The following is a 25771-nucleotide window of genomic DNA, read 5'->3' as shown; positions in this document are numbered from 1 at the left end:
AGAAATCACCCAGAAAATGGGGCTAAAAAGATAGACATAGAAGAAGAGCAAAGAAAATGACATGACCAATGTATGAGAGTCAGAATTAAAATAAAAGAAGTCTTTGATAGGGGGAAAACAAAAATCATCAATGAAATAATTCAAGAACAAGTTCAGAACTGCAGAACATAAATTCCCAGTTTTAATGGTCACAAAGGCACTGCATAAAAGTGCCAAGCAGAACAACAAAAAATAGATAAAATAACAAAAGAAGAAGGTCCCGTGGGTTTTCAAACAGTTAAATTACAAAGAATCAGGAATCAGAATGGCTTCAGACTTTTAACAACTGTGGGAGCTAGAAGACAATGAAGAAATAAAAACCTAAAGTGAAAAAATTTTAAACACAGAATTCTCTACTCACACAAGCTATCAATTATGACTTCAGGAAAAGCCTCTTCAGACATGCATGGCCCCCCAAGTTGACCCCCCATGCATGCTTTCCTATCACATATTCATATATTGCATTTGATGATCCTATGTTTTGAGTCTCTAATCTGGTATACCATGTTTCAAAACAGTCTATATTTTTCATTTATTTTTGGTCATTCATGACATTAACAATTCTGACCCAACTTAGTTTTCAAATGTTCCTGGTATACAAAACCCAATGATTTCTCTTTACCCAGTGTCTACTACAATCTTTAGCAGAGTGTAGGTGCTGAAACACCTGTATTTTTTTTTTTCCAAAGACATTTTATTTATTTATTTATTTTTTATTTTTTTAATATATCTTTATTGATTTCAGAGAGAGGAAGGGAGAGAGAGAGATAGAAACATCAATGATGAGAGAGTCGCTGATTGGCTGCCTAGCCCGCAACCCGGGCATGTGCCCTGACTGGGAATCGAACCCCGATCACCTGGATCCTAGGTCGACACTCAACCTCTGAGCCATGCCCAGCCGGGCAACACCTGTATTTTGATAGACCACTCATGTCAAGAAGGCAGAGATCACTCTGCTTTAACTCACCGCTGATTCTGAGCAGGCCATGGGGTCTGGTTGGCCATGGGCACTGAATTCGTGGGACTCACTAGCATGGCACTATAGATGTTGGAAGCGACCACAAGTATGCAGAGAAGTATGGGCCCAATGATTGCTCCTTCCAGGCCCAGGTAGTATGCTCCACCAGCCACAGCCAAGCCTGTCAAGTAAGGATGGCCACCTCTGGAATAAAGAACACACAGATTAGCTCATGACTTTTAGCAAACACAAACCCTGGGGTAAATCTGAAATACATTCTCTAACACAATGTTCATTCTCCAATACACCAGGCTTTTGACTAGATTATCAGCTCCCTTCAGATTATCTCAATGTAGATAACTGAACATTATATATTGAGATGCAAGAATTTTCTTGCCTGCATAGCATGTCTGACATTTGCCTTTTATATAGATTCAGCAACTGAAGGAGTGATGTCAGTAATGTTAACAGGTACCTTGCACCCATTACGTGGCTGCCTGAAGTGGATTAATATCAATTTAGGATTAATTATATCAGTCACCTGTTAGGTTTACCACCATCAAGAATAATTAAGTGAGCCCAATTTCACATATAATTAATTAATTATGCTTTTTAAAAGATGACAATACAATAGCATCCCTGTTACTCACAGGTTAGACTTCCGGCAATCCCCCAAAATATAATTTTTAAAGTAGGTAGTGATAAAAGGCTTCATGAGGAAAATATCTACCACAAAACCCAAGATTTTTATTTCACAGGAGTCATAATTGCCCTCCATCTTATCACAGTATCACTTACATAACTGGAAAGAAATAAGATAGATTATAGCACCACAATGATAATGATAACAAGGGCCACTGACCTAAGGGGAACTGGAAAAAAAGGTATGTTCTATTTGTTTCTAGTTTTTAAAAACACATGACTACAACAATTTAGTGAGGGGGAAATAACTATATACCCTTAAGGATGTTTTATATTATATTATAGTTCAATAAGTAACATTTAAGGTAAGCCAGTCTTCAGAAAACCAGTACATTATATTCATAATTTATTTGTCTTCCTTATTCCAAAAATGGATACAGGACAGTGCCCCATGTGTGCTATGTCAATAAATGATACATTTAAATAAAGTTTCTGTCAAAAATGCTTACTGCTTAAAAAATGTCGAGAGCTTTAAAAAAAAAGAAAAAGCTTAATTTATTAAAAAATGAAACAATTTATGCAAAAACTTTCATGTTCTAATGATGCTGGTTAAATAAGGTATTATTTTATTATTAAGAAAAAAATTGCATATAAATCTTAAATTTTACCTTAATATAAAATGTGCAGTCAAATTTAAAAAAATGAAAGCACTTAGCTATAAACTGTGTACCTATTCCTACTGTTTAAATTTCAACTGTTAAGCACTAGGAAACCACACTCTGATGTTCTCTTATCTTTGATCTTCTCCCTCAAGTTTTAGGCATAAGAGCTCCTATAAGGCTTATGGAGTTTCTTGTTGCTCCTGACCTCTGGGACTTCAGAGTAGTTAGTTCTGCATCATTTGTTTTCTACTTTAACTTACCAGAGAAAAAACATGTGGCATATAATTTGTCCTTATATAATTTAAGTGTACTCTTTCTATAAATTTGGACTCCATCTACCCTTATTGTGATGGATTTACTGAAAGAAAACTTATACATTCACTATTATGACAACTTCAATAGGTCATATCCTGAATTTGAGAATCAGCTGATCAAAATTCAACATCTGGTTACGTCCTAGATTTTAATAAGCATGTGAATCTGAATATGTGTAAGTAAGTGAGAACTGGCTTGATTTATTTATTGCAATTTCTAAAAGAAGTATCAAAACCTTGCTGTTGTTATTATATGGCCAAAGTTTGGCTTCTGCCTTAAATTTAACCTGTACTCATCGAGGAACCAAACTATGTAATATCTTAAGTAAAAGAGCTCTGTTTGTCAGATATTAGCTTGATGAGATTTGGTTTTACATGGAAACCGCCAGACATACAAGCTAATAATGTTTTTCTCTAAAAGCAAAAAGATTCTGAAAATAATCGCCAACTAGTTACTTTGAATATTTTACATACATCTAGTAATATTTCTTTCCTAGGTGAAATGTCACTAAATCATGATTATTCACAATTTTGTTTTAACCCAGGGTCTCATATATTATAAATTATACTTATATAGTACCAAAACACCTTGCAAACAATATTAATTATAGTAAATTAAATTTTTATTATATCAGTGGGATCACAGAAGGCTACTTCACTGAAAACTCCTACCACCTATCCTTTTTCCCATCTCTGAAAAAAAAAACACTCTCCTTTAAAAATCCCTGGACATGATTCACTGGAAGTTCTATGGATACTTACCCTGAGATATCAGAATAGATGGCAGTGTCTACAAAGTATGTTGGCAGGAGATGAAAAACCAACAGTAAAACGGCTTTGCATCCTAAGCCTTGTGTGAGCCACAGGTCTAGAACTGCAGGTACTGCTGCCCAGTACGTCCCCAGAAATGGCACTGCTCCAAGGATTGCTGCTAAAGCTAGTAAAAGATTAATTAAGAAATACAACTGAACGTCACCACCAAAACAGTAACAAAACAGCAGAACCTAAGCACTAGCTCCTCCTACTTAAAAATTTCCACCAAAACAAGTTAAATACCAACTCACATTTTCAGGGAATGTTATGCCCTTGATTAACTGGCTTTGCTAGTCAAATGAAGGTCCAATATCTTAAAACGTGATATTGAAAATCTTTCTAAAGCGTGTGTCTACTTTATGAATCTATTCTTCAGCAACTAAACTTTTGTTGGTTAGTTAATATACAGTCCTATAATGTAACTATAGAACATTGGTCAAAATTTGTACTGAGTCCAAAGCCAAATCAGAAATTAGTTTCCTACAGCTCAGATATGAGTATATATCTTTTCCTGTAATTCTTTCTAAGAAAAAATGAAATGTAATTTAAAAATAACAAAAAACCCAGCTTGCCGAAAGACCTTACTCAAGCTTCTCCCCTTCTAGAACGTTAAAGCATTTGACAGAGATCTGGGCTCTCCTGGCTAAGAGTCAAGCAGACATGGATTCCATTCTGGTCCTAACCATTCACCAGGTCTGTGACCTTAAAACGTTGGTTTCTCATCTATACAACCATCACCTACCCTGCCTGCCTCACAGGGCTGTCACAAAACAACCTCCCTGTGCTTCTCAAGGTGCTCGCATGTCAGAGGTGGCTTCGTGGACAACAAAGTAGGAAACAACTTGAATGAGCCTAGGAATGTAAAGAAGGAAGGGAGCACAGACCAAAGAGGGAAAAATGGTGGTAGAGGTAAATGTGGAAGGCAGAGATATTTAGGAAGACAAGCAGCCACAGAAACAGGCAGAAAGAGTGGAAGGAGAGGAGCAGAGATAACTCAGAGGAAAAGTAAAAATGGTGAATAAGCCATCCTGGGGCTTATGGAATGCGGGTATTATCAGAACAGACCTCAAGAGGTGTGGGGACAGTTGATAGGCCCTCAGAAGCATTCATCTTGCCCATGGGACAGTCTCCTTCATGGGACAAAGCTACTTGACCAACTATTGTTCCCTGACAAACAGTTGGATTCAAACGTTTATTGAATGCCAATTCTGTGCTACTAGGTGTTGTGCTTAGTGATAGGACATCCATTCATCCAACAAATATTATGCAGTGCTTTCTATGTGCTGGGTATTGTTCTAGCTACTGGGGATACAGCAATAAACAAACATTACAAATTATACTTCTGCTCCTAATTTGGACTAGATTAGATCTTAAAATTTAGCATTTTAAATTTGGGGAAGATAGCATTTCCCAATGTATGTAAAATGGCTTAACTTTCATTAAATAGAAGACAGTGGAAGTTATGACACAGTTGTTACCTGATGGTATGAAGACAATATTGATGCCAAATATAGTATGAGTCAGCCAAGTGTACAATCCATAGAAGCCAGCCATTTTGAGGGAAGCATCAAACACCCCTCTAGAATGCCCAAAGATAGAAGGGAAAGTAAGTAAACACCGTGCACTGTGATTCAGAAAAATCACTATCTCTAGGCTTCTGGCTACTTCATTACAAATCTGATAATGGCTTCAAAATTTCCAATGGAAAAAGTAAGTTGAATAAAACACCTTTAAATAACCTCGTCACTGAAATAATTAATCAACTTTCACTTCTAGAGAACTTTTACCACCAAAACAGATGAAAAGAAAGTTAAGTGTGAATATCATATCTCTGAGGATACGGTTAAACTCTAAGACCCAGGCTGTGGCCAGCCCTCCCCTTTGGGAAGAGCCAGTGAGGGATAACATAACTGGTACTTATCACTCTGTCTTCTCCTGTTAACAAAATTTCCCCACATTTCTTCAACTAGTCAACCAAGCCTACAAAGTAACTTCCACAAATGCTAACTATCAAAGAATGCAGGTCATTGGGAGTGAATTTATGAAAAAAACAAATGAACGTGTTAACTCCAACATAAAATCAGAAACGAAAATACAAGAGGGGTAAAAACAGACACACATGCTCGGTGATTAAAGGAATGAACGCCATAAAAATCTGCAATCTTAGGCACTTCATTTGTGCTTTGCAACTGGAAAATTATTAAAATAGTACTGTGTCAGGAGGAGAAATAAGACACTGCTCAGAGAGAGCACGAAGGCAGCAAACCTCAAGTTATCACAAGGTATCACAAGGTTATAAAAATCAGGATTCTGGAGGGCACAGGAGAGGCGCTCACATACTCATAAGAGAGAAAAGCTAGCTGCGATGGAAAAAGCAAAGGCTGTGGCAGCAAAGGTGGCACTGAACACACAAAAGGAAACACCAAGCTTTCCCAAAGTATCCCAAGAAGTTGACTCTAAGGGCACCGTCATACTCTGGAACCTAGTGATTCAGCCATTAAATAGGGTTTGGAGGCATGGATTTGGTGACAGTGGTGCCCCAAATCGTGAAACCTTCTTCGTCTCCCTGACCAGCAGCTTTCAGTCAAGAATGTCTCAAAGGTGCCATGTGACTTCTGACAATAAGGACAGAGATTAAAGTGCTATCAAAAAGAAGGAAAGGAAGGGAGATGGCCCACAGGAAACATAAAAGAGCTGAACAGTCACTGAATAGAGGAGACAGAGGAAAAGGAAAATGGCAGGGGGGGAGAATGGCAGTGTCTCGGCGACACGGAGAAGCCCAGAAAGGGAGGGGACACGAAGAAAAGGGAAAACGTTTAGTTCAGGCAACAGAAAGGAGGCTGATGAAAGTACTGTGAGGCAGCTGGAAATAAGAGACAAGGCTTTACAGAGGAGAGATCTGAGATGCACTATAAGGGATTAGACATAGGGAAGGATAAGCTATCCCCAGGGGAAAGCCTGGAGACAATGGGCAATGGGCTGTTCTCATAAGGGACCCACAGGCAAAGATACACCAGCCAAAGCAATAATGAAATCCCTTCTGGAGTAAGAAGAAAATCATGAGAGCGCAGCACTCCCGGGGGCAAAGGGAGAAAGCAGCTCTGAGGAGGGAGTAACCACAGACCCAGTACCACAGAGATTGAGGACAAACGCTAGGAAAAGCCACACAGGATTTTACGAGAACTGGGAGTCACAGCACAGAAGATACAGCAGTGGTGCTCTCATCAACTCACCATGGGCGCCTGGTTTGGGAGGCCGCCCACCAGAGTGACCTAGCTCACAAATCCAACACTTCTGAGCGGGCCATTCCTTCCTTTTCACCTGAAACAGCTCGCGCCCTCATCTCAAACGTTTCTTTTTTTAAAACTGAACTACATTCCCAGTTTAACAGATTGGCTTGCTTTCTGACCAGAGGTCTCTTTCCTGGGTGACGGAGGGGACCCAACAGGAATCAGTGAAGTCACATGGGCAGCAGGTAACCCAGAGCTTGGCACAAACGTTAAGGCAGAGGGTGGACTGGAAAAGGGACGAGCCTGGAGGTCAAGGGCAAGCGCCTACGGGACACGGAGAGACAGCAGGGGGGAGTAAAGGGGCAGCGAGGGGGACTGGAAAGGCACGAGGTAAGCGAATGAGAGGCGCCAAGGAACGAGAACTGACAAGACGGGTTCAGGAACAACAAGGAGTGGGAGGCATGAGGCCTGGAACAGCTCTGGCTCCTTCAACTGCTCTGGAGTTCCAGTTCTGTCACTTGTTTGTGGCATGATGTTGAAAACCATATGAATTCTGAGTCTCATTTTCCTTGATTGTAAAACAGAAATAACAGCAGTCACCTCATAGTGTTATTATGAAGATTAACAATGCAATTAAAGTGCTAAGCTTAGTGCCTGGTACATAGTAAGCACTCGATTAAGTTGGGGCTGTTATAAAATTGTGCCATTATTACCAATTAGCATTATAATAAGGCTAAAAACAATGCACAGAGTTTCTCTTTCTCCTTCCAGGTTTTGGAAGTAATTTTGCTTTATGCTAAAGAGGTACAGGGTATGACAATGCTGAAAATTCAAGTGGCATACCACAAGGTTTTGGATCAGTTATTTTAAACTGCAAAAGTACTCATTAGCCTACATGAGCAATAACCCAAAATAGCAAGTATTCAATCACTCATCTCTTAGGAATCTAAAATTCAAAATTTGCTAGGAATAATTTACTCTCATAATCAAAACGTTATGTGGCATATAACTAATGACATGCACAATGTACAGTTTGAACGAGTTACCAGAAAGCATTAGTTTAATCAATGCAAGAGCATTCTTACAATCACACAGATGAAAAGTCATTTTCTCACTGATACCAACCCATTAATCAACACTTTTTGGAAAATCAGATTCAGGGAGCATTTTCCCCTCTTGCCATCAAGACAGACATTATGATACCCTTCATCAAATCCCTTGAAAACTCACAATAACTAGGACTGTGGTATTTTTCTAAAAGTGGTTATGTATGACTGTTAGGAGAATGCATGGTACCATCGGGCATTACCCTTCCCTTTGTAAATGCTCACAGCCATGTATCAGGCACCTACTGTAAAATTTACAGAAAACCTACATCGAGTTCACCAGTCAAATATGTATGTAACATAGTGTTCCTCCACCCTCTACTTCAGTCCTCTGTTTTGAATAGTACCTGTGCTCAGTCCTCAGGACCTCTCCCTTCAGTGATTCTCAAACATTAACAGTTGTTCTCTAACTACACCTCCAGGGTTTTGAAGAGAAAGAATTAAATTCAGAAGACTCCAGAGGCTCCTTTCCTTCCCTCCTTCGGTAGCTCAGCTATGCTGACTCGGCAGGTCTGACTGAGCTCAATGGAAGAAGAGACTGATACCAGCCAGAGCGGGAGGCTCACCCTTTCTACAGGCCACACCCTCCCTCAGAGACCTTCCACTGTTAGAGGGGCATGTAGATGTTCCCCACCCTGTGCCATAGGCAGACTGTTCTGGGCAGGGTTCCCCCTCCTGGAAGGCAAGCCATAGTGCATCCAGCCCAGTTAGGCCCCAGCTAAGCTTACACCTCTCTCTGTGAAGAGAAGTTCCAGCTTCATACACAATCAGCTCTGTCTGCTTCTAAGCTTTTCCCTAATAAGTGCTATTGTGTATTGACACTGCTCTGAAGCAGAGGTGTGCGTGTCCATGCTCATATACACAGCTACATCTCTAAGTCCTCTGCACCAGAGGCCTGAACTGATTTCAAATGATTAGTTAGAATTGTATTCTTCTCAACCTCTATAACCCGTCTTCATTCTTCATAAACTCTAAGCTGACACGAGATCTGTTTCACAGGTTTCCTAATGCTTCACTTCAGTTACCCCCTCTCTCATTTCTGACCAAAAGATTGTTCTTGTTACTTTTCTAAACTGAATGAGAGAAAACCAGCCACACAACTCAGGATCTGATCACATAACCTGCTTGTAAGGGAATGAGATTTGAAGTAAAAACGGGAGTGGGGAGGAGGGTAAACCAGTCAGGAAGCTCTCTGCGCTCAGAACACACAGGGCCCTCGACGACAGACAAGTAGGAAGCCCCCGTCTCAGGAAGAGGGGCAACAGAAAAGGGGGGTGAAGAGTCCAAAGTAAAGTTCTGCCCACTCCTAACACTTTCTTCTTACATGGGGTCTGCCCTCTTTTCTTTCTAAAGGTCAAATAGGAAGACTACCAGACTGCCATTCCCCCAGGAAACAATAGCTATGAATCATCTATCAGTACTAGACCCTCCCTGCAATACGCTGCACCTTAAGAGGTGAACTGGTGGGGGGAGGAGGGCAGGCCAACTTCCAGAGTCACAGCCTACAGCAGGCCCCCTTATCCGCAGGGTGTCCAAGCCCCTCAGTGGCTGCCTGAAACCATGGATAGTACTGAACTCTACATATACTGGTTTCTCCCCCCTATATCCTAACCCTCTAACCCTTTCACTTAAAGGAACGCTTCCCTTTGGCATATCCAAAATGCCAGCATCACTACTCTTGTGCGTTGGGGCCATTATTAAGTAAATTAAGGGTGACTTGAACACAAGCACCGCCATACCCCGAAAGCCAATCTGAAAACCATTAAGGCTACTAAGTGACTAATGGCAGGAGCACATACGGCATGGATACGATGGACAAAGAGAGGATTCACATCCCAGGAAGGACAAATCAAGACAGCATGAGATTTCATCACACTCCACAAAACGACACAATTTAAAACCTATGAATTGATTATTTCTAGAATTTTCTATTTAATATTTTCAGACCACAGTTGATCACAGGTAACTGAAACCACTGAAAGCGAAAATTAGGATAAGTGGAGGACTGCCATTACCAATTAGGAGAAGTATCCCCCAGCTCCCTTGATTCTACCTAACCTCTCTTGAGAAGTCACACCTCCTTCCCTTTCCTGGTTCATCCACCCAGAGACCCAGCTGCCCAGTAAAATGCACAGAAACCTGGTGAACACTAGATTTCCCATTCCAGAGAGGAATGGTGACCTGTGTGCGCGTACAGACTCACAGCACTGCTGAAGGGCATGGGGAGCAGGCACTGACATGGAAGCTTTCCGTCCCCACTGGAAATAAGTCACACACAGAAGCATACAACAGTGGTGTCACACTAGATTACCTGGAGACCTTGGCAGCAGGAACATTAACTCTGTATTTTTATCTCATTAACACATGGTTTTGTGTCTTTGACAATGCCTAGCTATCATGGATGCTTACTTGAATGCTAACTAAAAAATTAACAAGGGGTCGTTTCAATTATATAAGCAAATAGCAAACATTTGTATCTCAACACTAGTTCTATTACAAGCCTATTAAAATAAATTTAGCAATTTTTATTATTTATTTTTTTAACATTCTAGGTTCAAATTTGTTTATTTTTTCTTCAGCATGTTGAAAGTATTAGTCTGGTCTCACATAATATGAGTGCTGAAAAGCTAATATCAATTTGATTTTTGTTCCTTTGCCCCAGCAATCTTCTCTTCGGCATCGATGGTCTGCAAGTGTACTAGATTATGAAGCGTGGATTTTTATCTAGTCTACTGATATTTTCTAACTCCTTCCATTCTATGGTCTTCCTGCTTTCTCTAATTACAGGACATTCTCAGTCATTATTTCTTCAGATATTTTCTTTCCTCCATTTATTATACCCTCTTCCTCTGAAGCTCCTCCCATCCTCCCTCCTTCTCTCTTAATGTCTCTTTTTTATTTTGCTCTTTTTCAGTACACTTGATGTCTTCTGGGGGGATTCCGTTATATTTCTCCAGCTTACTCACTCATTTTTGGGCTATATTCATTCACTCCATCTTCGAGTTTCTTACTGTAACGACAACTTGCAACCCTCTTCCTTGTAACCCTTTGTTCCTGCTTCAAATTTCTTTTGTTGACTTTAAATTAATTGTGCTTCACCTTGTGTTGGTTTTCCAGCTAAACTCTGAATATTCATTATGTTTCTCTGTGAGCTCATGTCACGAGGTTTTCACTTCCCTCAGGTGGTAGCCAGGACCTGTTGCAAACTGTTCTCCCATACCCGCTGGGCTCTCCTTCCACTTGGATGTCACCCATCCCCTAGCTCCAGCATTAGGCTGTGATTCAGGTTTTCTTGCTCCAAGTGGTGATCAGGCTGACCTCGGTTTCGGGCTCGATCCCCAGCCCTGGTAGGGGCACACGCAGGAGGCAACCAGTCAATGTGTCTCCAAATTTAGCAATTTTTAAAGCAACACAATGAGAAACTAAATACAAGACAAAGTTTTTTAAGGTCATTTTCCTTGGAAACTTAAAGAAGTAAAAGGCTAGGTTTATTAAACCGACCATTAACCAAGTAGGTTAAATAGGCATTATATTTACTGATTTATTATTTAAGAACTCTACCTAATTTAATTTCCCAATTATTCATAAGAGATTCTGTCTCTCTATTCCAGTGTTAGGAGAGATATCTCTTCAAATAAATGAAAATACATTTTCTAACAGTGTTACACTTCCTTATACATTTTAATTTAAATAAATATTGTATATAACCTTAAATCCATGAGACTTTCTTTCCAATGAACATTTAACTTGCTCCAAGTAAAAAATGGAAATACTAATTTACTAAATGATCAATGCTGACTTTTTTTAAACCCAAATACTTTTAATCCTCCAAAATTGGGGGATTGAGGTGGGAAGCATGTTCACTTTCCAAATGAAAATCTCACAATACAGACATTCATTCTCCCATCAAATTAATCAGCAGGACTCCCACCCACTGGCACTGAAAAGCTGTGATCCCACAAGCAAGAGCCATACCCGTGTGCATGCACTCATGTGAAAATATCACACACACTAAATTGCACTGAGGCCGTGAAACATGCAACTTAGTAATGTGCAATATCTCCACCAGAGCAAGCAGAATGGGAGCATCAGGGAAGAAGGGTGTGATGCAAACATTCAGGACACAACATGCTCTAAGGGGAGGAACATGGTTTGGGAATGAAGGATGCATGCCACTGACTCAAAAATTCATGAAATGAAAACCCAACCACAAATGTATTTAATTTAGGATACTTATCCAGAATCACAAATAACAATTAAGGTTCCAAAATTCAATGAGACGGTGATTATAAAGTAACCACATTTTCAAAAGGCAAAGCTTGAAGAACAAAGACATTTTCATTGTCTGGTCATGCAGTTAACACCCAATTCCAATTCTACCTTTAACTTATTAATGGACCATATAAAGTGAGTTTAATGATCAGTTTAACTGCAACATCATTGATGACTAATGATTGATGCTTCTATTATAAAACCTGATATCACTGATAATTTGCAAGCTAAACTATACTCTCAAGACACTAAAATAGTATTTTCATAATCATTTATATAATACTTTTCCTCTTAAAATGTTTCTCCATGAAGAGATATGTTTCATCATGAACACATTCCTTTAGAATGAAAAGTCTGACAAGAGCTCTTAGAACTAGAACCCACTGTTCTCATATATAAGAATGTTCTTCAGAGGCATTTTGTAAAACCTGTACATTTTTATGAAGTCTTGGGGAAAAAAAATAGACAAAAAAACACTTAGACTGCTAAAAATCATCTTGAACTACAACCTTTAATTTATAGAACTTGATATAGCTGTGGTTAGAAAAATGGCCCAAGCTATCTATAATAAGCTCTCTAGTCTGTACCATTATTTTCAGACTCACAAAAACCTGAGTTTTGAGAACCATTAGGATTATAGTTCTGATACTAAGGATTGTTAAAATTCTTTTTATGTATTAGAAATAAGATGATAAAATGAATGGGTTTTGGAACCAAGAGATGGGCTACTGTTATAGTGCATGATTAGTGTGTGCAAACCCAAGGCAATAAGGCAAATCTAATGTGTGGAAAGACACTGATTTCCTCATATCTCTGTCGATGACCACATACTTCTCATCTCAGATTCCCTCCTGAGCCCAAGACCTGAATTGTTAGCCATCAGTTTCATGTATCCATCTGAATAGTCTTAAGAGAGCCACAAATTTAACTCATGATCTTCTCCCCAGCCGGCTTCTCCTGGAAGAAGGTATCGTGGTATACAAGAGATAATGGCTTTCAATCAGCTGGACCCAGGTGCAAATCACAGCTCTGCTTACCAACTTCAAGCAACCATGACATTAAAGAATTAAGGTTAAAACAAAGGATAACTTAGTTTTCATGAAAAAAATAAAGGTGGCTCAATGACCAATATTCATAGGATGGTCAGCGAGTGATTCACTCTAAAAAAAGTAGAACCAGAGAAAATTCGAAAACAGAGTTGAAGATAGAAAAGCTTTTGTGAGAATACGAGTCAGTGCTAATAAAGATTACTTTAGGAAAATAAAGTATATTTCTTGAAGTTCTTTATGGACAAGGTAGATATTTTTCTGTAAAGCTTGGCTTAAGTCACATTGACTAGAGGACTCTGACAGGCTTTGAGATGGTTGATTCGATAGCTTTATTCTACAGGGAAGATAGACAGTTGCTTTCCTTTTTGGTAATTTTGAGTCAGATGTCACTTAGATCAATTAAAGTTAATCTATTGCTGGAGTTTTCATCACTCACTCACTCAATACAGATGACAAGCAACAGTAGTATGGGCTCAGGTGCGCTAAAGCCAGTAAGTTCTCTCTGACAAAGAGCTTCACCCTGGAAGCTCCCAACTTGGAATCTCTGCATAGATGGGTCCACATGGATACCCAAGGACACCACAGTAAATAAGAAGTTTTTTAAAAAATTCAAAATAAAAAAAACTGATTTCTAATCAAGGAAGCAAGATACTGACGAAGACATTATCCAGGCCTTGCTAGTAGGAAAACGGGAGAAAACCTACCAGTTTCCAGAGAGAAGGTATTTGAGGAGCAATCATCCTACTTAAATGTAAGAGGGTTTTCCAAAGATCATGTAACCAGCTGTAACATGAATACAGTGAAAAAATAAGCCAAGCTCAGTCAGACAGGATTGTCGGGTTAAATCAAGATTTCTGCAAAAGACCTGTTACAATTCCAAGCAATGATATTTTTTACAAGTATGTGGAAACAGAAATGCCAGCCAAAGATTCACGATTCAAGAGAAACATATAACCACCTGGCTAACTTATTAGAAAAAGGAGCTCTAATAGATAACACGAGAATTTAACATGAGTAGTTATTCATAAAAAGTAAAAATGTAGGGGAAGGTCTGAGATGGGGTGGAGGTTGGGTGGAAGGGGGCAAAAAGGGAGAAAATGAGAGACATCTGTAATACTGTCAAAACAAAGTAATTTTTTTTTTTAAAGTAAAAATATAGTAAAGTGTTAATGAGTTAAAAGGCCTCTCCCTACTGGAAATGATGAAAAGAAAAAAGAAAAGGGGGCAGGAGACTGTGACCTGGAAAGAGCATATGAAGAATAAATGTTGAAGAACCATTTCAATCAGAAACCAAGCCTGCAATACCGGCATCCCAGGAAACATGATGGAAGTATCTGGCCAGAACCTGCAACACACACAGAGGCTATGACTTAAAGATAACATATCCAACCTACCCCCTACAAAAGGCACAGCCTGGCTGCAGAGGAAGAGAGGAAGAGGGAGGACCAGGGAAGTCACCTACTCCCTCCCTGGGCAAAGCTGGAATTCCTGAGAAGTGGAGAGTCCTGAGAGAAGGCGAGGTGTATGTGTGAGCAAGTGACATGATGATTAGCAGCTACAGCAAGAGCCTACTGAAGAAAAGCTGATGGGGACAGGCCATTAAATCTTTGTAAACCACAGGCTTCAGGGTACGATATTGAAACTGTTTTGAATTTTTTATCAACATTCTCGCTGCTTAGATTATCCTCTCCAAAGGAGATAGAGTGTTGAAGATACCAGTTCCCTCACTAGGTGACCACTGAACATTACTAGGAAGGCTCAAGACAGAAAACAAGCTTCTCATGGAAAGAAGTTTCTGAAGGAAATGAGAACAGCATAAATCTTATCCCTACCTGATAGCTTCTTCCACAGACTGGCCAATAATATTAGAAGAAGGACCTGGCTGAGATAGTGGTGTCAGGCTTATCACCCACTTCACTGGCTTGTAGTACTCATCACTGGAACTTAATAGATAAAATAGTGTGGTCAGGAAAATTATCTGCAAAACAAAGGACAGTATCTCCTAAAAAATCACATTTGGAAACTACAGGAAGCAAACACAAATGGCACCAAGAATATGCTTAACTGCGGAAGGAAAAGTGCTGTGTTCTTATCTAGATGTACATACCAGAGACAGCACGAAATTGAGCAGGGCCGTCCCGCTGTAGAAGAGGATGGTCAGCAGCGTCGTGACAGTGGTGAAAAGCAGGCTCACATTCCGGCTCATAACAATCCACAGAGACTCCAAGATCTGAGAGAGGAAAAGCTAAATCTCAGAATAATCCTCAGGAAAGAAGTTTCTACAGGCATCTAATGTGCTTTTAATATAGTGCCATAAACTGAAAAGACAAGAACTGATTATTATTTTAAGTGGGGAAAAAAAAATCATCTGAAAACATTTGAATATTGATTAGTAAAGAAAATGATTACGTAAATTATGGTGAATCTACTCCAGGTAATTTTAGGCAGCCATTAAAATCATCTCTATTATAACATGGGAAAATATTTTATGATATAATGCTAAGTTTAAAAAGCAAGATAGAAAAATTGTATAGATAGCGTGATTACAACTATGTAAAAATAGTATGCACAGAAAAAATACCTATAGGAGAATGTCAAAATGCAGCCTGAGGTCATACTTAACTTGTTGCCTCACAAGTGGAGGTCTGAAACTCTAGCATTTGTCTTACTACCTTCCTTCCCCCTTGCCACCTTCAACTTAGCTTCATCCACAACTACCAAAGCATGTTCACTAAAATCACAATAAAAGAAATGAACAAACAGGGTCAGAGGCAGAGCTCTGCAGCTGAAAATCGTTCCTCACATGGACCAGGACCCTTATATTAAGACCTACTGAGTTCAGTTGATCCATCACCTGCAAATTTATTAGAACCAGATACTAAAATAAAGGTTATTAATATACATTAAATTACTAGAGGAAGATATATTACTAGAGGAAGATATATACTATCTATAGCACACCTACATGTTTTCATTTCCTGGTTCTTCACAAACTTAAATTCCCTTATGATAATGTCCGTTCTATTCTCCCAAAGTAATGAAAAACATGGGAGAAAAATGATCAGAAACACTTTCCCTTAGTTTTCATCCCATAAACCTCGCAACACTGTAAGGGAAGAAATGCAGATGATATCATCTTTATTTTATAGATATGCAAACTGAAGCTCAGAGTTTTTTAAAAACTTGCCCAAGGGTAGAGAGCTAATATGTGGAACTAGAGCCGGGACAAGAACTCGTAACGTCTGATTTTATTTTGGTGCCTTTTCCAAAATAGCAGTTCTGTTTTCTGTCATATGTTCAAGTTACACCATCTGTGCTATGAAAGGCCCATCCATTCCTTCCCTACCTCGAATGTACCATTTATAAAGGCACATTTTGTTGTCCTCGGCATTTCTTGCAAACCTCAGCTCAGTCTTCCTAAGAGAACTTTGGCAGGCTGGTTTCATTTACAAAAACTCCTTACATAAAATCTTGAAAATGTTTCACAATACCTACAAAAATATGCATGATTGACTGTTTGACCCTGTGGGGTAAAGGAATGAATGAATAATGGCACTGATTCCAAAACACAAACCAACAATGCCCTTACTTGTGATTTTGACAAGCATTCTTTTGGGGGCCTCAGCCATTTTGGAATTTTTATCAAAAAAAAGTCTGGAATACTTTCTGGGTTCATACTGATAGGAAATGCCCTGTGGTAATTAATTCTTAAGAAATTAACTGAATTCATTAATTGGAGACTGGTAGTCGCCAAGATCAAGTAACCTTTCTGTGTACTCAAGGGGATTGGGAAGGAAGGTTTAGAATATAAGAAAGAGCTGTTGCACATTACAACTATGATGGTAAAAATAAATACTTAATTTCGAACTGCAATAGCTCTATTAGGTAAATGGGAGGAAGGGAAAGTGTGAGTGCAGGAATGGGGGTAGGAACCAAAAGAGTTGTAAGAAAACCCCAAAGGAAGAGTAGGAGAGCACCGAGGGACTGGTAAGTCAGTCACGTCTTTACCTTCATCTTCCATATTGAAAAGCCAAAAGATAATATCTAAAATTGCAAAACCAAGAAAGAACAGCGTAAACAGTACTTTAGAAATTCAGAGGTAAATATCCAGAAAAAGCTACACTTGGGGTGATGAACACAAAATACAATATACAGATGATGTGTTATACAAGTATACACCTGAAACCTATATAATTTTATTAAGCAACGTCACCCCAATGAATTCAATAAATAAATTTTAAAAATCAAATCAAATCTAGCATTGCAAACTTTGACTTCTGTTAACCTGATGCAAGTCCCAAGTTTATTCACAATAACATTCTTCTCATCTCTGTGAAAAGCCACAGGATGAGACACCCCACAAAGTACACTACAGAATGAAGAGCGGTTGTCGAAACTTGGCAACACTGCTAACTGTTCCTTGCTGCCTCTATCCTTTGTAATAAAAAATAAAATAAAATTTAAAAAGGCAGAGGTGGATGGCGCATGGGGGAGAAAACCGTATTTCCATCTGCCAACGGGCTTCATCCATCAGAAAGGCAGCTCCGTCTCTAGTGGTCTAGCTGGGGACATTCTGGTCAGCCACCAGGGACAAGGGTCCCTAGCCCAGAATCCAAGAGCCACAGCACCATGCATATGCTTCCTGATTCAGCATCTCTAGATCACTCTTCAGCCAGAGAGGCGGCATCTGGGCAGCTACACCTGAGATCTATGGCTTTGGGACATCTTTCTAGTGCATTTACAATTTTGAAAACTGCACATTGTGGTATTACAAACAGGGTAACTAAAGGCCTTTAAGTGTGTAAAGGAGACTGAAAATTGGTGTTTCTGTTTTTACTTCTAAGTCCAGTTTAACTATAAACACGATTTCTTACGGAAAGAAACGTCTCAATGTTCTCGTGGACGAAGGAAGCGATGTCTTGCCAGTCCAAAATGTCTCCCAGCCAGCTATTCTGACGACTTATATGCATCTTGTGTCCTTTATGCCGTCCAGAATGTGTTACGTTCTATAGAATAAAACAGTTCAGACATGAAATCTCCATCTTAATCTAAAGAACAGAAAGTATAAATAACCTATGTTGTTTAAGGTCTACTTGAGCACTTTAGTAAATACAAATAAGTGAAAAACTTTGCATTATTTAAGAAATAAATTAAGATCTTCACCTACCCCGGCCGGTGTGGCTCAGTGGTTAAGCGTCAACCCATGAATCAAGAGGTCACCAGTTCGATTCCCAATCAGGGCACATGCCCAGGTTTCAGCTCAATCCCCAGTAGGGGGACGTGCAGGAGGCAGCCAATCAGTGATGTTTCTCTCTCACCAATGTTTCTATCTCTCTATCCCATTCCCTTCCTCTCCCTCTAAAAATCAATAAAAATATATTTTAAAAAAACACACAAAACTCCACCTAAAGACCTAAAAGGTAGTATTTTTCAGTTTACACGCTAGTTCCTGAGTCTCAGCCAAGCTCAAGGGTTTCCCTCCTAAGTACATCTGTGAACACACTTTATTCCTCAGTGTATTCAACTGTACACAAATATGGCAATTACTTTCATTTTCCCCCTCCTTTTTCATCTACCTTTTTCTTGGTCTCTCATTTGTGCTTTTTTCCTCCTTTCCTCACCTCCCTTATTAACCTTTCGTACAAGATAAAGAGAGCAGAGGGGAGAGAAAAATGTGGGAAAGTTCACCTAAAACTAATACAACTTATGTGTCAAATACATCTCAATAAAACGGGGGGAACGAATATGAAAAGAAACAAGGGGGATCTAACTTGTCTCTCTGGGAGAGAATTACATTGGCAGGAATAACCAGATTTAAAAGAGCAATGCATAAACAACTTCACCTTTGTTTTTTTAATGCAGCCACTAGAAAAATTAATATTAGGTGGCTTACATTATGTTTCTGTTGCACAGAGCTAGTCTAGACAATGAGATGCCATCGATGATAACGAACAGCAGATGCAACACCGAAACACCAGAGGGACTGGTGGATTCTGCCATGGAGATTAACCATCAATCACTCTGACTTTTAGTGACCTAAGGTTTAAGACCTTACAGCTTAAAAATGTCAATAAATGAAATCCCAGTATTAATACAATCCTATCTACAGTCATTAGGTCTTTAAAATAAAAGGACTTCATTAGTTTACAATTGAAATTCTCTAGCTAAAATAACTTACCTTTACAAACCAAGAATGATACAGTCTGTCCCAAAGTTCTAGGACCTGCTTTTCAATCACAGCAGTATTGTTCACCTTATCTCCGAGAATTTTATGAAGCTGGGAGAAATACAGATATAATCTAGTTTAATATTTCAGGCAATAATCCAGTAAATGAATACATGCTGGGTCTTTACATTTGCTCCAAATCAAACTGAAATGTTCCAGACTATTTAATTGCCTCTAGCCACATTATGTTCTTTCCATAAACTTTGCTCCTCAACATTCCCAGTAATTTCCTCTCTCTCATCTTTTGCTTCTTTTTTCTTTCCTCTATCCTTAGGTCTCAAGGAGAGCTACTTGAGGCTGTAAGAGAACAGTAGAAATAAAGCCATGATTACAGACTTCTCTGAGCATATCTGCCCGGAGAAAAATCTTTCCATGTGACCCCAGTGCCCACCCATTATACAGGATTCTCATGTTACATATATCACTATTACTAAGAACCGCCATAGAACTTTAAGTGACATTTCCGAACCTTAGCTAGAAACGCAAATACTTCTGTTAGTTTGCTGAGAGATATTGGGTCTCTGAGTTGTGACTGAGCAGACTGGCTTCGGGATGAGTGAGAATCAAGTACGCTTGAGGTAACTTAGAGAAAGGTTATGCATTATATCTCATCCCACATTTTATGTTATTAATACCATATGGTAATATTAAAGATACTTTTAAAAGGACACACAGATTTGTAGTCTCACTTTCCTTCATAAAACTGGCTACTTCTTCATTTCCTTTGCAACTTTCTGCCTGTTTACACTGACGTAATTTAGAATTCTGTCTTTTACATCATAAGCATTTCATATTTAGCCTTCATCACTAACCTTCACCTTTACTTTTAATAGTTTCATATTAGTTCATTAAGTTGTTATATTATTTAAGCATCAAATCATAGGATATATAGATGGTTCCCAATTTTTCCTGTCACGGTAACACTGCAATGAGCATCCTTATACACATTATTTTTCTCATTTCTAACAATAAGATATATGTGCAGGTATCAAAGGAAGTGAGCATTTTTAATGATTCTTGCTATGAATTGTTAAATTGTCTTCTATAAGAATCCTACCAATTATTACTTTCCACCATGGATAACTGATAAATTTTTAGATAATTTAATAGGTGTGAAATAGTAACTAATTATTTATACTTTTCTTCTTTAGTGATGAGAGTGACCATTTTCCATTTTGGTTTTCAATGTGTATTTCCCTTTGTGTGGCGTAGTCATACCTTTCTCCCACTTGATGTTGGCCTTACAAATAGTTAAACCAGCTCTTAGACATATTTGATGCAAATATACTTGCCCAATGTTTTCCTTTAGGTTTATTTATTCATAAATCAAACAGAAATCAGTGAATATCAAAGCCATTTATCTTTTTATCACATTTTACAATTCACAAATGGCTTTCACCTACATTATGTGATCTTTACAACTCTAAGAGCTAGACAGAAAATAGTTTTGTCATCACCTTTGTTCTTTTGAGAAAACAGATTTAGAAATGATCTATGACTGGCCCAGGGTCTTGGAGACAAGGGGCAGAATCAGAATTAAAAGTTCTCTAATGTTCTTTCAACTCGAGCCTATATAACCGCTGAACAAAGAACACCTAATAGAGCAAATTACCCAAAATAATTAAAAACCACAATTACTCCTAGTCTACCTTCCTTTAGTTTCTTTAAATTTGTCTTTTATAACACCTAGTAGAGCAAATTACCCCAAATAATTAAAAATCACAATTACCCCTAGTCTAACTTCCTTTAGTTTCTTTAAATTTGTCTTTTATATATTATGACTGTCAAATACAGACTTCCTATTACCAATTTTTTCTGTCATTTTCCTATCAGCTTCTGAAATCTCCCTTTAACCAGAAGAGGCCTAGAATTTACGTTACTGATAGCCTCTTTTCTAGACTGTCTGCACAGTGGCCTTTATTGCAATAAGGCACCATTTCAAATTGACATCTCCTTTAGCAGTCTCACTCCTAACAGAACAGCTAATAGCTAAAATACCACAACTATACCAGTAAAGGGGAGTCCAGAATAATTCTACAGCATGTTATAAAACTGGGAAGACTGGGCCACAGCATAGAGTCATAGATCACTGCTGTTAAATCACTAAAGCATACACACTGTTGATGATATGTGACATGCTTTTTGCATATGAAAAACAATAAAGCATTAAGGGCAGTCAAAATGCCATTTGCGAACTGATTAACGTAAGGCACATAACCTCATCTATGAAATGGGGATGGTAAGTCAGTACTTAACTAGTGTGAAGTCTTAGCTGACCAAGTCTTTCTCGAAACAAGAAATCAATACTAATAAAGACCTTGCAAAGAGAAAGCCACAAAGAGAGGCTCCTCCTTACCTTGTGGGTTATCCATTCTCGACCATACTGATATACATTGTTAGCAGCAGAATTGAGGGCTCTTTGGACTACCTGAGCCTCAGGAAGCCAACTAATTTAAAAGAAAGAAAGAAAAAAAAAAAAAATGAAAAACTAGTACACTTCTAGTGTATTGCACCAATAACTTTTTAAACTCAATGTACTTAAACAATCAGTAACTGCTGAAATGTTGATCAGTCATCAACGCAGAAACACAGATGAAATCACACACAGGAATCCTTGACCTCTAGGCCTAATTCTAGTATTTAGGATCTCTTTTCAAGCCTTCCTTATCTTTTAGATCCACTTTCCCCACAACCTCTCTGTCATTCTGCTGCGATGGGTTTCTCTGTCCCTCAAGTCCTGAGTCACCTGCCTTATGCACACAGCACCAGAGGTGGTTCTGGGACACTGATGGTCAGAATCTGGGACGCACAATGGTGGTTCTCAAACTGTGGTCCATGGACCTGCAGCATCAGAACTGCTTAGAAACCTGGCCCAAACCCAGACCTACTGATAAAGAAACTCTGGGGCTAGAGCCTAGCAATCTGTACCTTAACAAGCCCTGAAGGTGATTCTGGTGTACACTAACATTTGAGAACCACTGATCTAAGGAACTGGAGAACTGAGGAAGAATATAAAAAAAATGAGAGGGTAAATAACTGTTTTCAATTTTCTGTTCATTGAAGATCTTTTTCTTTAAAAGATACGAGGAACTCCTGAGCAGAGTTCCTTTGGTACAAAGAACTGCGGTCTACAAACTTCCCTCCTGTGTGGTACTGCGAGGTGGCCTCCCTATTTTCTTGTCAACTAAACAGGCATTTGACTTAATAATACGTGACATATGCCCAATGTTTTCCAAAGGAGAAAATATTTTCATATATTCTCTTCACTGCTCCTCCCAATGTTGTATACTAGAAATATTGACATTCACAAACTGGTCTGAGCTTTTAGTATTAACCAGTTCATCATACCCTTCACATAAACAAAATATTTTTGAAACTTTTTGCAAATTCTCAGTTCAAGTGTTTCTCAGCAAGGAAGACAAAACTTTAGAGATACTTATAAATGTAATAATCTTACAGTATAAGGATATGAAAAGGAAATTTGGATATCTAATGAGATGTGATCTGGGAGAAATTAATTTAAGTAGCTTTTAAATTACCCTAGTATTTATAGATTCAACAGTGGTTTGAAGGGACTGCTGAATATTTTCAATTATATGGTACTACATTTTTATGCAGAAAATGATATCCTATAGAGATATTCGAAAGTGTGAGGATTCACAGAGGCATCTGGATAGATCCTTAATGACTAACAAACACCTATTAGGCCTGATAACAAGTCTTTCTGGCTTCAGTGAAAACACTTCACCAACATCCTCGTGCACCTGCACTGAAATGCTGCTATACATAATATTCTATGACACACACTATGGAAAATAAAATGTATCACAGCAACAGATAAGAGGAGCTGTCCTGAGGTCAAGTCAAAGGCCTTCATTCAGCCTAGACCTCCTTGTAACAAATGCCCTCTAGGAGATATGGGGCCAAAAATACCTGAGCAGACTTGGCAGGGAGGGACCAACTGGGATGAGCCTTGATCGTACACCAACCACAGCCTCTATATTGAGCTCCTTCCTTAGGATACTCACTACCTCAGCCAATCACTAATTCTCTTACTCTTAGTAGAAATCAAGTTCCTACAATTTGAACTGGCCTACCCTCACCTTACTGGGAAAAGGTTAATCTCTATCACAATATGACCTTCCAAGAGAACAGCCCCAAGAATTATATAGAAGTAAAAGGAAGTTCCCAACATAGCATGTGGCCTATCAAGTTTCTATATACTTTCTAGTCAGTAGAGAGTAGAAAGTGGGTTCCGGACTAAAAGAATTGTCCAAGACAACAATTAAGATGTGCTCTGACTGCATTTTCTTTGAAGCTCTGCTAGGACGTCCCTACCCTAAGTCTTTCTAATTTATCCACCAGCTCACCAAGCATATCCACAGGAAGTCAAGGTACCTACACAGGGCACATAAAATGTGCACCATATTGGAAGATAATATATCTGATCGATCCCCTCCAGGAAAATCCACAGAATTTCTTACAAGGTCAACTGCCTTCTTCAGGACAGGAATCTACTGAATACTGATATTTGCAAGAAATCATTACTATTAATTCATATCCATCCCCACTAATTTGCTGCAAAAGAATCAGACCTTCCATGAATCACGAAAGTCTAAACAGCTTTTAAAACCCTCCTACACAGAAGGGTACTTGATCAGAAACTCTGGGTATGAGTGCTGCCCCTGCAACTGGTGGACTATTATTTCAAGTTCCTTAAGCTTTGACCCTGTTTCCTCATCTGTAAAATGGGGATAATCTCTTCAACCTACTGTACAGTCATTATAAGAAAGAAAGGTCGAAACGTAGGTGGAAGTGCTTTGTAAATTATAAACATACTGTAAACTGTAAATCTCAATTCAAATCTAAGCTATCATTTACTATAATGGTTTCCAAAACCTTAAGCACAACCCCACCACCCCCTCTCCCATATTATATGCAATTCTTATGCAAAAATGACAACCCTCATCAAAGCTTTGGCAAACCCCATCTTTTCTCTTCCAAGGCAGCTGCATCAACGATCATTTCATGCAAACACATGCTGAACCTAGGTCATCCGACTCTATTTTTGTCGTAAAGCAATATTCTTACTTTGCCCACTCAGGGTGATTTGCCAGAGTTTCATTAATCAAACTGCTTGTGACTTCAATCATGTGCACGCTCTCTTGATGTACCTGCATCACAGAGGAAGAGAGAAGAGATCTCAATAAAAAATAAACCCAACCTAACATTTATTTTTCTATACTATTATTGGAGCAATATTTTAGAGTCAAATAATTATACATCTTAATTATAATTAATTTAGAAACCTGCATTGAACAGCTGCTATACATAATATTCTATGACATACACTATGGGAAATAAAATGTACATAATAGGCCCTGCCTTCAAAAATCTCAACAATTTACTTAAGGAAAAATATGTAAATAGATACACACAAATACACATATACACAATAATATATATTTAGTTCACATATATGTGTATAGCGCAAGTATATATATTTATATACATATAATATGTGTGTGTATATATGTAAACAGTATCAATACTACATAAGCTTAAAGAATTATAACGCGATACAAGATAACACAGGCAAATATAAGCAACCGAGTAAGGTTTCTGAGTAAAAAAAAAAAACCAACTGAAACTGCTCCAAATGTACCTTGCCCAATAATCAGCAAAATGAGGGAGATAAAAAAAAAAAAAGAGCAAGCCAATGTCAGGGAACAGGCTTCTTGGGGTCTCCCATACACATGCACAGTTTAACAATCAGTCTAAGATATGTGATTTATTAATTTCAGCCCTTCTATGGCTTTCTTGCTTCCAGAATCTCCCCCTTTAATTTACAGCTGCTCTATTGTCAGCCCCAAACCGAATCCAATGAGAGTAACTCCATGCAAAATAGACACAAACTACGTTTTACCAGGTGCAGTAGCAGTTTTTCATGAGCAAATACTCCTCAAGCTGTTGCCTAACTGGCCATTTTCCAATGTCCTGATACGGTGTTTTAAAAAAATTTTATACCATTTTATTCTTGTTTTCTGTGAGCAATTACCTGATATCCTCACTCTGCTATTACCCTATGGTATATTAAGAAGATGGAAGCAAAAAGGATCCTCTAACAAACTGGATATGGATACGAAAGAGAGCAATCAAGGATGACCCTGAGGCTTTTCACCTGAGCAAGTAGAATGAAGCTGTCATTTGCTAAAATGAGAACAGACCAGCGAGGGAAGGTCTGAAATTCAGTTACATTCCAGATGTCCATTAGACATTCACATGGGTATTGTCATGGTGTTTTAGAGAATGAGCCCTTTATTGGCTGGGAGAATAAACTAGATAACCAGCAAGTTTCCTTCAAAAGCTCAGTTTGCATGAGTTCCAGATGACAAAGAAGTGGTTCAGTAACGTATGTTATGAAAGTTCAGGGAAACAAAAGCTCACCAAACAGAATGAG

At 38.6% G+C, this 25771-nt stretch overlaps 1 protein-coding gene across 4 annotated transcripts in view; it reads right to left on the bottom strand.

Annotated features, from left to right (window-relative positions):
• The window catches only part of TMEM245 (transmembrane protein 245), a 64823-nt gene that overhangs the window by 12524 nt on the left and 26528 nt on the right, over positions 1-25771 (bottom strand). Inside the window, exons 8-18 of one of the 4 annotated variants that reach the window (XM_081152065.1) lie at positions 24403-24485; positions 21668-21758; positions 19264-19362; positions 17960-18091; positions 17094-17129; positions 15193-15315; positions 14918-15063; positions 4907-5007; positions 3378-3552; positions 1007-1201; positions 161-334 (exon numbers count right to left, since the gene is read on the bottom strand). In XM_081152065.1, coding sequence (XP_081008191.1) covers positions 319-334; positions 1007-1201; positions 3378-3552; positions 4907-5007; positions 14918-15063; positions 15193-15315; positions 17094-17129; positions 17960-18091; positions 19264-19362; positions 21668-21758; positions 24403-24485 — 1197 coding nt within the window. In that variant the 3' untranslated portion in view covers positions 161-318. Of the gene's footprint in view, positions 1-160; positions 335-1006; positions 1202-3377; positions 3553-4906; positions 5008-14917; positions 15064-15192; positions 15316-17093; positions 17130-17959; positions 18092-19263; positions 19363-21667; positions 21759-24402; positions 24486-25771 lie in introns of those variants that run through there. The other 3 variants (XM_081152064.1, XM_081152067.1, XM_081152066.1) reach the window with 3 other exon arrangements.

The sequence above is a fragment of the Miniopterus schreibersii genome, assembly GCF_964146895.1.
Source record: "Miniopterus schreibersii genome assembly, chromosome: 11".
Lineage (NCBI taxonomy): Eukaryota > Metazoa > Chordata > Mammalia > Chiroptera > Miniopteridae > Miniopterus > Miniopterus schreibersii.
The sequence above is the reverse complement of the archived record's forward strand: the minus strand, read 5'-3'. Positions and strand labels throughout refer to the sequence as shown.